The sequence below is a fragment of the Saccopteryx bilineata genome, chromosome 9 (assembly GCF_036850765.1).
Source record: "Saccopteryx bilineata isolate mSacBil1 chromosome 9, mSacBil1_pri_phased_curated, whole genome shotgun sequence".
Lineage (NCBI taxonomy): Eukaryota > Metazoa > Chordata > Mammalia > Chiroptera > Emballonuridae > Saccopteryx > Saccopteryx bilineata.
Genome location: NC_089498.1, coordinates 75409865 through 75429299, shown reverse-complemented (window position 1 = coordinate 75429299; position 19435 = coordinate 75409865). Strand labels below are relative to the sequence as shown.

Genomic DNA, 19435 nt, shown 5'->3' with positions numbered 1-19435 from the left:
GTTTTAGGCTTTACAGGCCATCTGGTCTGTCAAAACCACTCAACTCTGCTGTTGTAGTGCAAAAGCAACAATAGAAAGTACATAAGTGAGTGTGGCTATATTTCAATGAAACTTTATTTCCAGAAGCAGATGGCAGGATGAATTTGGGCCATGGGCCACTGTTCGCTGATCATTGTGATATCAGAAAGGTTGAATTATCTGAATGTCTGTGCTGCAAAATGACCTTAAAGTTAGAATTTTTGTTGTTGTTGTTAAATTTTACTATTCCAAATTTCTACTTTTCTTTTTAACCAAAGATTGCATTTATTTATTTATTTATTTATTTATTTATTTATTTATTTTAAGTGAGCGGTGGGGAGATAGTGAGACATACTCCCATATGTACCCAACCGGAATCCACCCGGTAACCCTCGTCTGGGGCTGATGCTCAAATCAACCGAGCTGTAATCAGCGCCTGAGTCTGATGTTTGAACCAGCCAAGCTATCCTCAGTGCCCAGGGTTGATACTCAAACCAGTTAAGCCACTGGCTGCAGGAGGGGAAGAGAAGCAGATGGTCACTTCTCGTGTGTGCCCTGACCCGGGATCAAAACTGGGATATCTGCACACTGGGCCAATGCTCTATTCACTGAGCAAACCAGCCAGTGCCCCAAAGATTACAGTTTAAATGGAAAGGTGCCTAATAAATATGAATGCTGTACAAGTGAATTCTTATAAATTTATATTTATAATACATTATATTCTACCATTTTCTTTTCGATTTCTATTTTAGTCCATTATTTGTGGTTAGTAAACCAAAGTATCTGGTAGAATATTTAAGAGTTCATTTCAGCTTGGAGATTCTTATTTCTCTAGGTTTGGGAAGCCAAAATCTTCAGATGGGATGCCTCAGTTACATTATTTTGATAAAGAGATTCAATGGCAGTAAAAATTTCATATTCTTTTCATTAACCTCAGAAACATCCTCCATTTTAAAAAAGTTTATAATCACTATCTTGGCTGTCATCTTTAATTTCTTTTGGCATTTATGAGTCCTTTTCATTTTCATTGTGCTTGGTCCAAGATATTTTACTGTATATGTGAAATATATGAACAGATATCTTGAAGGAAGAAAAGATTGACCTTGAAATTAACCTTTGGAAAATGGTATTGTCACTAAAAAAAATGAAAACCAAAATCTTGGAATGGATCAATTTTAAATAGCCATCTTATAACTATAAATTAGACTACAGATTTTAGAAATTTTTCCTCACTGTCACATTCTCTGAGCATTGAAAGAAATTTAATTTTTAATTTCATTTTTTATGTAGCCTCTATTCATGCAAAACAAAAAAAAAATTTAACTTAAAAAAAAACCTAAAAAATAAACAAACACTGGCTTTCAAAGCTCAACATAAAGCAGCTGGAAGTCTGTGGAGTTATTTTCTCTTTTCAGCTTCCATTGTAAAAAATCCCAGAACTGACTGGTTGGGTAAATGTGATTCATTTTTTTGTTGTGTAATGCAAGTATTTTGATGGTTGGCTTCACAGCTGAGGCGAGCCACCATTTCAAACCCAATAACAGGAGACTTGGAGACGGTACATTACAGAATTAGCAAAAGGTAAGAGATGTGTATGCTGCATATTTTGATCTCTAATGAGTATTTTGTACATCCTGCAAGAATTACTCATTTAAAGGAAGTAGGTCATTTTTAGTCTCCAGCTCAAGTCACCACCTGTTTATTATATACATATGGATAACCTGCTTTGTGTTTCACAGGCCTTTCCCTTTAACTAGAAGTTCTGTTTTCAATCGTTAATTAGTGTGTTATTTTTAAGGAATTAATAGGCTTTGCACCTCTGTTCATGTCAGAAATTAAATATCCAGGAAATGGCTTGATACTTGTTTTCTTTCTCTCTTATCAAAGGGGGAAAAAAGAAAAGAAAAAGCAGCCCAGATTAATCTGGTAGTAGTCTTTGTTTATGCAGCTCTTTCACATTCGTAAATGCTGCAGTGAGTACACGTCATCCTTCATGGTAGTTTAATTGGCATTTGTTCATATGTCTTGTAAAATATCATTGTCATTTTGTAGTAATCTGTATTCCGCCTGTTGGAGTTTTTTATTTTAAAAAACCTGCTGACTTAAAAGTTGGCAATGGAAAGAACAGAGTTATTTTTCTGATCTGTCTTCCAACTGCAATTACTTATGAATTAAGTTGCTTTTTACTTTGCCAGAGAGACTTTTTGTCTTGGTGAGAGTCTTAAAAATTAATTTCTAGACACTATTAATTATTCTTCTGTCATAATGTTTAAAGAACATTGAACTTCTAGCTCTGAGAAAGTTCCTGTGAAATGCAGTTCTATAAATCATTTACATACAGCTTCAAATGATTTAAAAAAAAAGTGAAAGGACAACAAAGCTACAATAAAAATTTGTCAACTCGTTTTCTCAAGATTTGAAAGTGGCTTTTCTAGCTGCCACATAGAAATGTTTTTGCTGATTTGAAACCATTACCTGGCATCCAGATCAATCTGAACCCTTCTGATCACCTGTGGCTTGGCAAAACAAAACAAAACAAACCAAACAAAGTCCAAAATTGCCTGCTACGTGAGTAAGTCCTTGTCCTTTCTCTTTTTTTGTAGCTGAGCCGAGCTACAGTACATGACCCTGAGACTGGAAAATTGACCACAGCACAGTACAGAGTATCTAAGAGGTAAGGGAGAAATGGAGAGAATTTTAGTCATATCTGGACCATTTTCTTTATTGGGAATCTAATTTTCGTAAAATCCATATATGGTTTCAGAGACCTAGGCTGTGAGGCATAGGTGTTTGATGACAGCTACGCTTGAATTTTCATGATTGACTAATAAGCAGACATGGTTATGGGGCAATTAATACAGATTTTCCAAAGTTACTTATTAAATTTCAAAATCCCTGCTGTGAGTCCCCAAACCCTACCTGCTGAGCAAAGTTATATTCTTACATTGAAGAGGAGTTCCCAAAGACCCTTCACAGGACAAGGCCTGACTTGCTCTGGAAAATAAAGAAGGGGTTTAGAAATCTCTGGTCACCCAGTAGTTTTAGGTACTAAGAAAGTAAATGCTTTCAAAGATAACAAATCCTTTGCAAGTCAATTGGTTTTAAATTCTTCCTTTAACAGTGTTTAAAGAGAATCTACTTAAGTCTGGATCAATGAAATAGTTTTTAATAATAGGTAACTGTGTAAATCATGTACGTAAGGTATAAGGGGCTCACAGAAAAAGTGAGATTATTTCAACAGAACTCCTTTTCCATCTATTTATGTAAAGATAGTTTCTTAGCTATCATAAAAATGAAAAAGAAACATTGAGCTGAATTTAGTCTTATTCTAACAATAAGTAATCCACAGATAAAATACTTAGTTGACAGTAACAAAATAGCCCTATCCATCTCAATAGGAACATTTTAATATATTTTCAATTTTTATGTTTGATAATGATTATTTGTGTTATTTAGATTAACTATATTATTAATTATAATATATATTACTAATAATTATATGAAGACATATTAAACATGTAGTCCTTTGTTATAAGAAATTTATATTTTATCAATTTATATAGTTATTTTTATTGTAGAGAAGTGTAATATGACTAAAAAAAGACTTTTAGGCATAGAAATATTTTATTGTAGGACATGGCACTATTGATATTTTGGACCAGATAATTCTTCATTGTTGGGGGCTGTCCTGAGCTTTGTAGGATGTTTAGTAGCATATCTGGCACCCAGTAGATGCCAATAGCACCTTTCATCCCTGTTGTAACAATCAAAAATGTCTCCAGACATTGCCAAGTGTCGCCTGGTAGGCAAAATCTTTACCCATATTCCCTAGGACTCCTGTTGAGAGCCACTGTAATAAGAATGGAATAAAAATGAAAGTCCAAGGGGAAAAAAAAGAATGATGTAAAATTGTTACGTATTAATGAACACATTATGTATTTTTTAAGTAAATGATAGCGTCAAATCATGGTATTTAGTTTACTGGATATGTTATAAAGTAATCATTTTTCAGAAATTACCACTATTTTCAGTATGACAGAATTAAATCCTATGAAATTATGTTAAAAAGTTTTAGTTTTCAAAAAAAAAGTTTTAGTTTTCAACTAGTGAATTGTGCAAAGGAGTATGTAGATTTTAAAAACTATTTTAGGAAGTATTCAAACAAAAATTTGGAGTATTACTGCTCTAAGTCAAAACAAAAGTACTGTAAAGGCTGGATAGATTGCATTGATGTGTTTCCTTCTGCTTTGGGCAGAGCTGTCTAGTCTTCACATTTTAACTTTCCTCATCTCCACAAACATTCTGGATTCTAAACTGTCTGTTCTATACCACTATCTTCCCCTTGGCCCCAGTGAAAAGACATAATTAAATTTCCTACAGTATGATTTTGATTCAGGAGTACTAATAAATGGTAAGGATTTGTAGAAGCTGATTTGTATTGTGCATTGTAATTACCTCTGATTTTAAGTTGAGCTTAAGCTAATTTTTCATTTTATTACAGAACCTTGTTTGTGTCTAAAAAACAATGAACCCCCATTTATTTATTTATTATTTTTCTTTTAGCAAGAGAGACAGGCAGGAAGGGAGAGAGATGAGAAGCATCAACTCATAGTTGCGGCACTTTAGTTCATTGATCACTTCTCATAGGTGCCTTGACCAGGGGACTCCAGCCGAGCCAGTGATCCCTTGCTCGAGCCAGTGACCTTGGGCTTCAAGCCAGCAACCTTTGGGCTCAAGCCAGCTACCATGGGATCATGTCTATGATCCCATGCTCTAGCCAGTGACCCCATGCTCAAGCCAGATGAGTCTGTGGTCTAGCCAGCAACCTCGAGGTTTTGAACCTGGGTCCTCAGCATCCCAGGTCGATGCTCTACCCACTGCGTAACCACCTGGCCAGGTCTGCTTATTTATTTTTGAAAAAAAAAAAAGAGCCATTTATATATTTTATTGAAGATTATTGCATGGTTTTCGGCATTTTTACTGTCATAAGGCTTATATCCAAATTCTCCAGATTTAGATGCTTTTAGGAAGCATATAAAACAAAATGTCATGAACTTATTAGTGTTTTGGAAGTCATTTTTTGGAAATTTTTTATATATACAGTAGACATTCTGAAGAAATGCCAGCTTATAGAGTCATTGGACTCTTACCAACAAGTCAAAATGAATTATTCTTGGAAAAGTGACCTACAAACATTTTTTTAAAAAGACTAAATGATTTTAAACATTTTAAGCTTCCTTTTTAAATATTCTAGTTTTATGGCTCTGAGAGGCAGTTTTACAGATTTCTGAGAAAGGCACAACCCATTCTTTATATCGTATATAGCAGTAGAAAATAGTGAGTGAATAGCATTAGAAGACTAACAGCAGAGTAAGTTCACCAGTCTTGGCAAGGTATACAAAGAGTGTGTGTGTTTCTGTCCAAAACAACCTAGTAGAAAAAGGAATTCCATAGCATAGTGATTTTTATCTTTACTCTTGGGAAAATTGTTCAGCAACCATCTTATAAATGTATGTTGAAAGAGAGTCTTAACTGTTAAAGAGGAATTTACTCTATAAAATATCCAATACATTTCACATTTTAACAAAGAAAAAGTTTTTACTATTCTGGGGATTTAATGGCTATGTCGAGATATTTTCTACCCATCACTGTAAAACTGAATTTTGAAGATTCCTACAAGTGAAATCAATGAATGTTTTATGTTTCCTTCATATATTATCCCTTTGAAAAAGGCATCTAAAATGAATGGATTTATATGTATTGATGTTAATTAATGTTATCCTTTTCACTTTGGGAACATCTGTATTTTGAGAGGGTCAGAAGGGAATTTCAAATATCCATATTTTGAGAAATTTCTAAGTGGTTGCATCATCTTTTCTGGAAGTAAAAATATGTTCCAGTGTTCTAGAAAATAGAATTTTCTTTGGCAAAAGTATGTATGGAAGTCCATTACTGTTTAAACAACATAAAGTTTTTATTTACTTTTTTGACTGAACTTTTGGCTAGTCATCTATGTCTTTGCCAATATTAAAAAAAGTACTCTAAATATTTACTACAGCTCATTAATAGAGAAGCTAATAATTTTGGCTAAATCAGTGGAATGGAATTTTAGTTTTTGAAAAGTAAGCATTCAGTTATGTGCCCTGAAAAGACAGTTTAGTTATGTGAGCTCATGAAGTCTAGTAAAAAAATATAAATAAGATATGTAAATAATCTATTTAGTGTAGTAAAAAAAGCTTTGTTTCTGGTGGGTTTTTTTTTTTTTTTTCAGAGACAGAGAGTCAAAGAGAGGGATAGACAGGGTCAGACAGACAGGAACGGAGAGATGAGAAGCATCAATCATTAGTTTTTCATTGCTCATTGTGACACCTTAGTTGTTCATTGATTGCTTTCTCATATGTGCCTTGACCACGGGCCTTCAGTAGACGGAGTAACCCCTTGCTCAAGCCAGCAACCTTGGGTCCAAGCTGGTGAGCTTTTGCTCAAACCAGATGAGTCCGCACTCAAACAAGCGACCTTGGGGTCTCGAACCTGGGTCCTCGGCATCCCAGTCTGACACTCTATCCACTGCGCCACCGCCTGGTCAGTGGTGGGTTATTCTTGGAAGTGGTTTTTATTTCTTTACTCTGAAGTACAGATTTCCTACAATAAGATATTTTATTGTGCTTGAGATTTAACTTACTCATGTTAATAAAATACAGTACAAAACTATATTGATATTTTTTACAATGTAGAGACAAATACAAAGAACTATTCATTGAATTTGAATGATTTCATTGTTTTTTTAAATTGGAATAACTTTTTTTTTTTTTTTTTTACAGAGAGAGTCAGAGAGAGGGATAGATAGGGACAGACAGACAGGAATGGAGAGAGATGAGAAGCATCAATCATCAGTTTTTTGTTGCCACACCTTAGTTGTTCATTGATTGCTTTCTCATATGTGCCTTGACCAGGGTACTACAGCAGACCGAGTAACCCCTTGCTTGAGCCAGCGACCTTGGGTCCAAGCTGGTGAGCTTTGCTCAAACCAGATGAGCCCACACTCAAACTGGAGACCTCAGGGTCTCGAAACTGGGTCCTCTGCATCCCAGTCCGACGCTCTATCCACTGCGCCACCACCTGGTCCAGCTGGAATAACTTTTTTTTTTTTTTTTGTATTTTTCTGAAGTTGGAAACGGGGAGGCAGTCAGACAGACTCCCGCATGCACCCAACCGGGATCCACCCGGAATGCCCACCAGGGGGCGGTGCTCTGCCCATCTGAGGTGTTGCTCTGTTGCAACCAGAGCCATTCTAGCGCCTGAGGCAGAGGCCATAGAGCCATCCTCAGCGCCCGGGCCAACTTTGCTCCAATGGAGCCTTGGCTGTGGGAGGGGAAGAGAGAGACAGAGAGGAAGGAGAGGGGGAGGGGTGGAGAAGCAGATGGACGCTTCTCCTGTGTGCCCTGGCCGGTAATCGAACCTGGGACTCCTGCACACCAGGGTGACGCTCTACCACTGAGCCAACCGGCCAGGGTGGAATAACTTTTAACAAGAACATTGGCCTCTTTTGGGTTGATCAGTGCTCCTCAGATTGAGGTAACTGAATTGGACAGACCTATAATATTATTGCATAATTGTACCACTAAGAACAAAAGGGACTAGTTTAGATAAGCAATTTTCAACCTTTTTCATCTTATGGCACACATAAACTAATTACTAAAATTTTGTGGCACACCTAGAAATATATTTTGTTGATCTGACAAAAAAAATTAGGTATGATTTTGATTGATTTACAAAAACAATAATAATAGTAACTATCTACCTTTTTTGCTCCAGAATGACTTTTTAAAAAATCAGGTACCTATACTTTGTATATAAGGATTTCTGGTACCTTGAATTAACCAATGAGATGCAACCTTATTATGTGACATGACCAGTAACATGCAACTTTATTATATGATTTCTGTATTTATTGTTCAAGATAAGGCATTCGTACCAGCTATTGTTATGTTGACTGTTGTCATTTTTGACAGTCTAAGGGAAAAGAGATCAGTACCCTGTCTTCGAAACCTCCAAAATGGTATTGTCTGTTTACTTGAGCATGCTTTCTCTACTATGTATTAAAAATGTAGTCATGTAACCTGAGAATGTTGGTTCTTACTCAGATAAAGCATTACAGTGATACTTTGAAAAATCATCTACTAAAAGAATAAAAGGTTTTTTTAAACAACAAACTCATTAGAAAGAAAAAAATGTTGAAATGTTACTCTGCATGTACAAATTAGCTCTCATGTTCCTGTCTTTTAAGACAAAATGGAAGATATTTTGGGTTATCTCATTATGGGGAAAAGGTGGTACATACAAAATTATCTGGACAAAGAGTTCTGTTTTGCTCTGGCAAAAAAATTGTGTTTTATGGAAAAAACATAGTAAAACTTAGTTCACAATTCAATTATATTGTAAACAAGGTAAAGATGTGTTCTTCATTTGCTTTTTCCTGTTACAATAAATGCTACAATGTTACATTTTTAAAAAGATTTTATTGATTGACTTTAGGGGGGATCAGGAGGAAGGACTAGAAGTAGTTGCTTCACTCTAGCCGTTCATTGGTTGCTTGTCCTATGTGCCTTGACTGAGCAAGTCCAGGATTTCAAACTGGTGACCTCAGCATTCCAGATTGGTGCTCTATCCACTGCACCGCCATAGACTTGACATTCAAACTAACTCAGATGCTGAGTACTAGAAGAAAGAACCTTGATTTCTGAGGATTTAATTTAAGGCAGCAATAAGACTTCCTGATCCTGAAAAATAGATGGTTAACATGTATTACAGTGTCATCTTCACTCAAATTTTAGTGATGTTACAACAGTGTGAATTCAGAGCTAATTTATTAGACTACTGGCTAAGTCTACAATAATATTAAAGACATTCGAAATAATGGTGTAAAGATGGGATTCAGATGAATAAAATGTTTTAAATGTATGGAGTTCTTCAGCTAAGATTCTCACTATATTTTGAATATATAGGTTTTTCACATGAAAGTCAAATTAAGCGAAATAACTTCCAATGCATCAGTAGAATTTTCTTCTCTAGTGACTGTAATAGAACCACAATTAAGATAATAGTTTTTTTAACCTGCAATCTTTAACTGCTAAGCTTCAAACCTTATATTGAGATTCATTTATGATATAATAAATTTTAAAATTTAAAAATATATAAAAAATTTAAACTGTTTTTGCCTCTTATGATTGGCAAAAATTTAAAAAGATCAATACTGGCAAGTATTTTATGAAATGGGCACTCTCACAGTCTTTAGGAGTATACCAGTAAATCTGTAACTTTTTTAGAGGGCAGTTTGACAGTATTTATCAAAATGGAAAAGTCATCAAGTAGTTCCACATCTAGTAATTTATCCTATAGTGATCTTCCCACAAGTGTTCAAAGATATATAGAAATTTTTGTGTGTGTGTGTGATAGAGAGAGGGACAGATAGGGACAGACAGACAGGAAGGGAGAGAGATGAGAAACATCAATTCTTCATTGTGGCTCCTTAGTTGTTCATTGATTGCTTTCTCATATGTGCCTTGACCAGGGGGCTACAGCAGACTGAGTTACCCCTTGCTCAAGCCAGTGACCTTGGGCTCAAGCTGGTGAGCCTTGCTCAAACCAGATGAGCCCGCGCTCAAGCTGGCGACCTCAGGGTTTCGAACCTGAGGGGTCCTCCGTGTCTCAGTTTGATGCTCTATCCACTGCGGTCGGGCTAGAATTTTTTTTGTTATAGTATTGTTTGTAATAGGGAAAAAAAAATAGCCATATGTAACCAGTGCTCCATTGATAGACTTTCAGTATCATTTTGGAATTAACTGTATTTTATTTTTAAAAAGAAAAGCAGTAGTGCCTGATCAGTGGTGGCGCAGTGGATAGGATGTAGACCTGGGACACTGAGGCCCCAGGTTCAAAATCCCGAGGTCACCAGCTTGAGCATGGCGTTGCTGGCTTGAGCATGGGATCATCAACATGACCCCATGGTTGCTAGCTTAAGCCCAGAGGTCGCTGGCTTGAAGCCTAAGGTCACTAGCTTGAACAAGGGGTCACTGGCTCATCTGGAGCCCCCTGGTTAAGGCATGTATGAAAAGCAATCAGTGAAAAATTAAAGTGATGCAACTACAAGTTGATGCTTCTTTTTTATTTATTTATTTATTCTTTTTTTTTTTTTTTTTTTTTTTTTTTTTTTGAGAGAGGAGAGGGAGAGACAGAGAGAGAGAAGGTGGGAAGGAGCTGGAAGCATCAACTCCCTTATGTGCCTTGCCCAGGCAAGCCCAGGGTTTCGAACCGCAAGTTGATGCTTCTTATCTCTCTCCCTTCCTGTCTGTCTGTCTGTCTCTCTTAAAAAAAAAAAAAAAAAAAAGGCAGTAGTTTATAAAACAATGAGGAAAATGAATGTAAAGTGGTACAGTTGCTGTGGAGAATAGTCTGGCAGTTCCTAAAAAAGTTAAACATAGGATTACCATGTGATCCAATAATTCTACTTCTATTTAAAAGGAGGGTGCAAACATGTACTTGTATACTCACGTTCACAACAGCATTATTCACAATAGCCAAAAGGTGGAAGAAGCCCAGATATCTATTGATGAGTGAATGGATATGGTATATGCATGCAGTGGAATATTACTCAGCCTTAAAAAGAATGAAATTCTGATACATGTTCTGACATGGATGAACCTTGAGGACACTGTATCTAACTGGAAATAGTGATGATGCTTGCACTACTTTGTGAATGTACTTACTGCCACTGAATTGTACACTTAAAATGATTAAGATAGTAGATTTTGTCATGTATATTTTATAGTTAAAAGGGTTAATTTTATATTATGGTTTTTTTGCCACAGTAATTTTCTTAAAATGAGGCAGTGCTGTATGTATTGACTAGGAAAGATGTCAGAAGTATTTCAGGAAAAAAGTACATGTGTATATTGAGGTGGGAGATTGAAGGATGGGTGGATTCCTATTTTTAAAAAAATTCTCTTTATATTTGTTTATATATAGGGAAAAATGTTGAAAGGCTTATATACCTTTTTGTTAATAGTGTTTACCTTGAAGAGTGGGACTAGGAAAGGGACGTAAATATTTTGGTATTGTTTGAAAGTATTAGAAGTATTTTTTTAAACAGCTTTATTGAGATAAACATATACCACCTAATTCACTCATTTAAAGAGTACAATCCAGTGGCTTTAGATATATTCAGAGAATTGTATCACCACAATCAGTGTTTAACCCAAAGAATATTTTCATAACCCCGGAGCGAAATTCTGCACACCTTTGCCATAACCATCGAGTCCTCGACCTCCTCCCCCACTCAGCCCTAGTTGACTGCTAATCTTCTTTCTGTCTTTATGGATTTACCTCTTCTGGATATTTCATATAAATGGAATTTTATAATATATGGTCTTTTGTATCTTGTTCCTTTCACTTAACATAATTTTTGCAAGGTCCATTCATGTTGAAGTATCAGTACTTACTTCATTCTTTTTCGTGGTTAAACAAATATTACATTGTAAGCAAATACCACATTTTATCTTTCTCATCACCTGCTGATGGACATTTGGGTTGTTTCTAGTTTTTGACTATTATGAATAATGCTGCTCCGAACATTCATGTACAAGTTTTTGTGTAAACATAAGTTTAAATTTTTCTTGTGTGTATACCTGGAAATGGACTTGCTTGGCCATATCGTAAGTTTATGTTGAAGCATATTCACCAGTAATGTATGGGGGGAGGAGGGTGTTCATTCTCTGTATGTCCTCACCTATACTTGCTATAGTATCTTTTTTATTACAGCCATCCTTGTGGGTATGGTATGTTATCTCATTGTGGTTTTGATTTGCATTGTCTAGGTGGCTAATGGTATTAAGCATCTTTTCATGTACTTCTTGGAAATTTGTATATTTTCTTTGGAAACTGTATATTCAGATCCTTTGCCTATTTAAAAATTATCTCTCTTTTATTGAGTTATAATAGTTATTTATATATTTTAGATGTAAGTCCTTATTAGACTTGATTTGAAGAAATTTCTTCTATTCTGTAAGTTGTCTTTTTATGGTATCCTTTGAAGCACAAGTTGTTTTTTGGGGGGGAGGGGATGATATTTATTTTTTTACTTGTTGCTTGGTCTTTTGATAGCACAACTAAACCACTTTTCAATCTAAGGTCACAAAGAAATAAATCTATGTTTTTGTTAAGAAATCTATAATTTTAGCTCTTATATTTAGGTCTTTAATCCCTTTTTAGTTAACTTTTTTTATAGTGAGACTTACAGGTCCAACTTCTTTCTTTTTTTATTTATTCATTTTTTAGAGAGGAGAGAGAATGAGAGAGAGAGAGAGAGAGAGAGAGAGAGAGAGAGAGAGAGAAAGGGGGGAGGAGCAGGAAGCATCAACTCCCATATGTGCCTTGACCAGACAAGTGCAGGGTTTTGAACTGGTGATCTCAGTGTTCCAGGTCGATGCTTTATCCACTGTGCCACCACAGGTCAAGCCAAGTCCAACTTCTTTCTTTTGAATGTGCTTATCCAATGTTCTAGGACCATTTCTAAAAATATAACTAGCATTTCTTGTCTTTGCAAGTGTAAAGTGAAAGTCTGAAATGGTAATTGCTAGAATGGCAAAGGGAAGGTGTTCTTGGTAGCACGAGACTTCAGGCTGCAGAGTAAGCAAGCATTGTCAAAGGAAAAATTCACTAGAATAAGGGCAGCAATAACTGTGCAGCAAGGCCTGTGGAGCTAGAAAGGGCAAATTCAAAAGCATAGGTAGAAGAACCGGCTTTTGTGAAGCTGAAGAACAATGCTTTTACCAAAGTGCAAGAGGAAAGGTAACAATAGCTGCTTAAACATTGGAGATAGCAAGGAAAGAAGTTGAAGATATCAGAAGTAGGAGGCAGGTTCTCTGGGTGTTTGGTTTTGGTATGGAATAGGAAAAGTTGTCTTATCAAGGTGTATTTAGTGTGAAATTTTATTAGAACGCTTGCAAATCTTTTACAATTATAAAAATTTTGTCAGTAGTTGTTTGCTCATAAAGTTCAAAAATCTATCAAATTATTGACGGGAAGAAAAGGTAGGTACTTCCATAATATGTTAGGAACTCAGTCAGCTTTTGGGAGAAATAAGTTCTTAGTATATTTATTAGCCACATCCTTGATAACAAAATTTTTGAATCCTTCCTAGTTCTGCTACACTGAGTAATTCTACTCAGCCAGTCTATGTTAATTGCAAGAGATCACTGGACAAATCATTATGTTAAAATAGAGTAAATCTTAGATTAGTTCTAAGTCTTCAAGATTTATTCATTCATTCAAAAAATACTATTTATTGAGTATCTCCTATGTGGCAGGCACTGTAATAGATTCTGAAGGTATAGTGGTATAGTGGTGAGCAAAACCAAGCAGTATTTACATGTATTTGGAACTAAGTAGTTAATGAAGACATTTTACTTTAGTCAAATTAATGAATGTACAATTTCTTTGGTACCTGCACTATAAAAATATATTAGGAGCAGCCACCTGCTCTACTTCCAGGTGTACGGAATTAACCGTTTCCTGAGGAGCTTCAGACTGCAGGCAGTTGCCAGCTCTGAGTTTAATGGAGGGCTGTGAGAATCCTCAGATCACGGTACTGGAGCCACCGTTCTCCACCCTCCCAACCACTGGAGTGATTCCCATCGTAGTACTCAACAGGTGCCTACAAAGTCACTGTGATTCTTTAGATAGCGAAAGTATGAAGAACATTTTACTTCATTACATCAAAGAAAATATTAAAATTATACGAGAGAAAAGATAATTGCCTTCCCCTTAGAAAGAAGTGGAGTGCCAGCAAGACCTCCATCTTCTGAGGAAATAGGCTGAAGAGGATTCCCAGTGGGCTGAGGGGTTCTGGTCCCTGCAGCATCTGGGGGGTGGCTGGCTCGTGCTAGATGATCTAGGCTGTGCTGGGTAACATGTGCTGCAGTGTCTCTAGACTGAAAGACGCGGTACTGAGACAGCGGCAGGGCTACACGTGGAGGAGTACTGTCCCTCCTCAACCTAAAAAAGGATTTCTAAGGAAGACAAATTGTTTCTCATAGTTGGCCATGTAGTCTAGTTTTATTTTTTTTATATAAAAATTTTTTTTATTTATTCATTTTAGAGAAGAGAGGGAGAGACAGAGAGAGAGAAGGGGGGGAAGAGCTGGAAGCATCAACTCCCATATGTGCCTTGACCAGGCAAGCCCAGGGTTTCGAACCTGCGACCTCAGCATTTCCAGGTCGACTCTTTATCCACTGCGACACCACAGGTCAGGCCTAGTCTAGTTTTATTTATTTTTTATTTTTTTTTAATTTTTTTTTTTTTTTTACTTTATTTATTCATTTTTAGAGAGGAGAGAGAGACAGAGAGGGAGAGAGAGACAGAGAGAGAGAAGGGGGGAGGAGCTGGAAGCATCAACTCCCATATGTGCCTTGACCAGGCAAGCCCAGGGTTTCGAACCGGCGACCTCAGCATTTCCAGGTCGACGCTTTATCCACTGCGCCACCACAGGCCAGGCTCTAGTTTTATTTTAATGGTAAAAATAACTTACTTTAAAAATAAATATGCAAATATGTGTGCTCATATTACCTTCTATAAGTACATGAATGAAAAAAACTGAGTTTGGTGAAATGAAAACCTAAGATCTAGAATATGTAAAAATTGTTTGAAACCACAACACTAACTTTTATTGAGTGCAAAGTATACTCAAGAGAAGAAATTACTAAAATACAAATCAAATCTGTAATGTTATCAGGTCATGTGCCAAAATGGAATGTTAGTTTTGAGAAGTTATTTAGAAGCTTTGCTATTTTAAAAACTGGAAGCATTACAAAGGTATATTCCTTATAATAATTAATTGCTGCTGTGTAATTGTGAGGGAAAAAATTTAGATTACAACAGCTGCATATTACAGTATTTCCCTACATATATACAAAAGCCAAAGATATTTGTGCTCCAAAAGAGGGCAAAATTATATAGAAAACTCACTTCCGTCTTGAACAATTAAGTATCTGTTACTTAACACATTGTGGACGGATCACAAGAATTCTCTTGTTTTCTTTTCTAAGGCTTGTGGCCAATCACAGAATTCTTGGCTTTTCATTGTTAGAGAGAAACAGTATAACGGAAAATGCATTCACTGAAGTTAAAAAGTACAAAAGGAATTAAAAGTGATTAATTTCTTGTCATTAGTAATAAAAACTTTTATATCAATTTGATATTTTTAAAGTGCTCAGTAATCATGGATACTGACAAAGAACATGATAAAATTCTGGATGTAATTGCTGACAATTTATCAGATATTCCAAGTAAAACTGATGAAACCTGACAGTGGCAGTGATATAGTTATTCCTTCAAAAAGGCAAAAAATAGTAATTTCAACTTATTCCAAACCTGAAAATTTGAACAATTCCACACATGATATTTTTTTTAATTTAAAAGTTTAAAATTGATATCCTTTTTTTTTTAAAATTAATTTTACTAGGGTGACATCAATAAATCAGGGTACATATGTTCAAAGAAAACATGTCCAGGATATCTTGTCGTTCAATTATGTTGCATACCCATCCCCCAAAGTCAAATTGTCCTCCATCACCTTCTATCTAGTTTTTTTTGTGCCCCCCCCCCCCCAACCACCACACTTATCAATGTCTCTTAGTCTTGTTTTTATGTCCCACCTACGTATGGAATAATGCAGTTCTTGGTTTTTTTCTGATTTACTTATTTCACTTCGTATAATGTTATCAAGATCCCACCATTTTGTTGTAAATGATCCGATGTCATCATTTCTTATGGCTGAGTAGTATTCCATAGTGTATATGTGCCACATCTTCTTTATCCAGTCTTCTATTGAAGGGCTTTTTGGTTGTTTCCATGTCTTGGCACTGTGAACAATGCTGCAGTGAACATGGGGCTGCATGTGTCTTTACGTATCAATGTTTGTGAGTTTTTTGGGTATATACCCAGTAGAGGGATTGCTGGGTCATAAGGTAGTTCTGTTTTCAGTTTTTGAGGAACCACCATACTTTCTTCCATAATGGTTGTACTACTTTACATTCCCACCAACAGTGAATGAGGGTTCCTTTCTCTCCACAGCCTCTCCAACACTTGCTATTCTGTCTTGTTAATAATAGCTAATCTAACAGGTGTGAGGTGGTCTCTCATTGCAGTTTTGATTTGCATTTCTCTAATAACTAATGAAGATGAGCATCTTTTCATATATCTGTTGGCCATTTGTATTTCTTCCTGGGAGAAGTGTCTGTTCATGTCCTCTTCCCATTTTTTTTATTGGATTGTTTGTTTGTTTGTTGTTGAGTTTTATGAGTTCTTTGTATATTTTGGATATTAGGCCCTTATCTGAGCTGTTGTTTGAAAATATCATTTCCCATTTAGTTGGCTGTCTATCTATTTTGTTGTCAGTTTCTCTTGCTGAGCAAAAACTTCTTAGTCTGATGTGGTCCCATTCATTAATTTTTGCCTTCACTTCCCTTGCCTTTGGAGTCAAATTCATAAAATGCTCTTTAAAACCAAGATCCATGAGTTTAGAACCTATGTCTTCTTCTATGTACTTTATTGTTTCAGGTCTTATATTTAAGTGTTTGATCCATTTTGAATTAATTTTAGTACAAGGGGACAAACTGTAGTCGAGTTTCATTCTTTTGCAGATGGCTTTCCAGTTTTCCCAGCACCATTTGTTAAAGAGGCTTTCTTTTCTCCATTGTGTGTTGTTGGCCCCTTTATCAAAAATTATTTGACCATATATATGTGGTTTTATTTCTGGACTTTCTATTCTGTTTTATTGGTTTGAGTGTCTATTTTTCTGCCAATACCATGCTGTTTTGATTGTTGTCCACACATGATTTTTTTTTTTCTCTTTTTTTTTTTTTTTTCATTTTTCTGAAGCTGGAAACAGGGAGAGACAGTCAGACAGACTCCCGCATGCGCCCGACTGGGATCCACCCGGCACGCCCACCAGGGGGCGATGCTCTGCCCACCAGGGGGCGATGCTCTGCCCATCCTGGGCGTCGCCATGTTGCGACCAGAGCCACTCTAGCGCCTGGGGCAGAGGCCACAGAGCCATACCCAGCGCCCGAGCCATTTTTGCTCCAATGGAGCCTTGGCTGCGGGAGGGGAAGAGAGAGACAGAGAGGAAGGTGCGGCGGAGGGGTGGAGAAGCAAATGGGTGCTTCTCCTGTGTGCCCTGGCCGGGAATCGAACCCGGGTCCTCTGCACGCTAGGCCGACGCTCTACCGCTGAGCCAACCGGCCTGGGCCACACATGATTTTGAGTGTAATTTGCATCTTGGTTGCTGAGATAATGATTGGTCAAAAGAGGACTTTCAACCTAACTTGGAAAAATTTGAAGATAATTCTGGGGTTACAGTTATACTGTCTGATTCTAAGAACATCATTGAAGTCACCAATTTGATTTTTTTTTTTTTTCTGAAGCTGGAAACAGGGAGAGACAGTCAGACAGACTCCTGCATGCGCCCCACCGGGATCCACCTGGCACGCCCACCAGGGGGCGATGCTCTGCCCATCCTGGGCGTCGCCATGTTGCGACCAGAGCCACTCTAGCGCCTGAGGCAGAGGCCACAGAGCCATCCCCAGCGCCCGGGCCATTTTTGCTCCAATGGAGCCTTGGCTGCGGGAGGGGAAGAGAGAGACAGAGAGGAAGGTGCGGCGGAGGGGTGGAGAAGCAAATGGGCGCTTCTCCTGTGTGCCCTGGCCGGGAATCGAACCCGGGTCCTCCGCATGCTAGGCCGACGCTCACCAATTTGATTTTTGACAACAATCTGTTTGAACTATTTTGTCATCAGTCGAACATATATTATAACCAAAATTTGGGGAAGAACAAAATTTTGAAAGCAATTAAAGTGGTCTCCTGTTACTCCAACAGACATGAAAAATTTTTTAGGGCTTATATTGCTCTTGGAGCATACTCAAAAGGATACTTGGAAAGAATATTGGTCTACAAATCCAGTGCTAGCTGTTCCAATATTTCCTCAGATGATGAGTCGAAATGGTTTTGAACAAATCTGAACTTATTGGCATTTCAGTGACAATGAAAACATGACTAAATCTTCATTCAGGCTATTTAAAATTCAATCTGTACTTGACCAATTTATTAGTAAATTTCAAACAACATATAAACCTATGCGAGAATTATCATTAGATGAAGGCATGATTCCCTGGAGGTGACATCTTCTATTTTGAATTTACAACCCAGCTAAAATGACCAAATATGGTTTACTTATAAGAATGGTATGTGAGAGAAGACTGGGTATATTCACAATATGAAAATTTACACAGGTGAAGGAAAAAAATTGAATGACTATTCTGTCACTACTTTGGCCATATCTGGAAGTGGGGCATCACATATACCAAGATAACTATTGCAATAGCATTTCAATTACAGACACTTTATTACTGCATAAAATAAGCGGTTGCAGAACAATTCAAACAAATAGAGGCTTGCCAAAATGTTTGAAAGATGAAGCATCTACACTTAAAAGAGGTGAAATAGCCTCCTGAAGAAAAGGTGACATTTTATTGATTTGGAAGGATAAAAGAGAAGTTTGAATTATTTCAACTATCTATGATGCTTCCTTTTGAGAACAGAAAAGACAAACTTGCACACTGGAGAGGAAATAAGCCAATTTCCATTGTACAGTATAATAACTATAAATATATGCAAGGTGTTGATCTTGCTGACCAGTATCTTTCAACATGTAGTACCCTTAGAAAAACAATAAAATGGATGAAGAAAGTAGTGCTTTACCTGATTAATTGTTGACTATTCAATTCATTCAGGATTTATCAAGTGCTCAATCCAGAAAGCCAAGTAAGATACAAAGATTTTCTTTTAAAAAGATATTAGTTCATAAGACCATGTAATAAATAACTTCAAAATTCAATGAGTATTTAATTTTAAAGCATGCCTTTAACATTTATGTAAAATGTTTTTTGTACCCGTTCCGTAGAAACTTGTCTGGCCCCTGGGTAAAGCTAGCAATAAAACTACTGGTCCACAATGTGTTAAGAAGAAATTGCTGACCATGGTGTCATTCACAGTAAACAGTTGCTGTACCAATGGGAAAGGACATTGGTATTAACCGCTCAAAAACAGATGTGGTTCTTAGTGTTCACAGAACAGTCTTAACCCTGTTAGTTATTTTTATTTTTATAGATTTATAGTTGCCTTTCTGACAACTTTTTAGCACACTGAGAAAATGTTGCTATTTAAAACATGATTTTACTGAAATTGGGGCATGAAAAAGAATCCTAATATATTTTCCTTTGAAATAGATGTGAGAAATATAAATTTTATTTTTATTTATTTTTATTTTTTTGAGAAATATAAATTTTATAGCAGTACAGTTTGT

General features: G+C 36.5%; 1 protein-coding gene across 10 annotated transcripts in view; it reads left to right on the top strand.

The window, feature by feature from the left end:
* The window catches only part of P4HA1 (prolyl 4-hydroxylase subunit alpha 1), a 119903-nt gene that overhangs the window by 78534 nt on the left and 21934 nt on the right, over positions 1 to 19435 (top strand). For 9 of the 10 annotated variants that reach the window (XM_066242357.1, XM_066242361.1, XM_066242360.1 and 6 more), the window contains one exon: positions 2622 to 2692. In XM_066242357.1, the coding sequence (XP_066098454.1) occupies positions 2622 to 2692 (71 nt within the window). Of the gene's footprint in view, positions 1 to 1528; positions 1600 to 2621; positions 2693 to 19435 lie in introns of all 10 variants that reach the window. The other variant, XM_066242354.1, reaches the window with a different exon arrangement.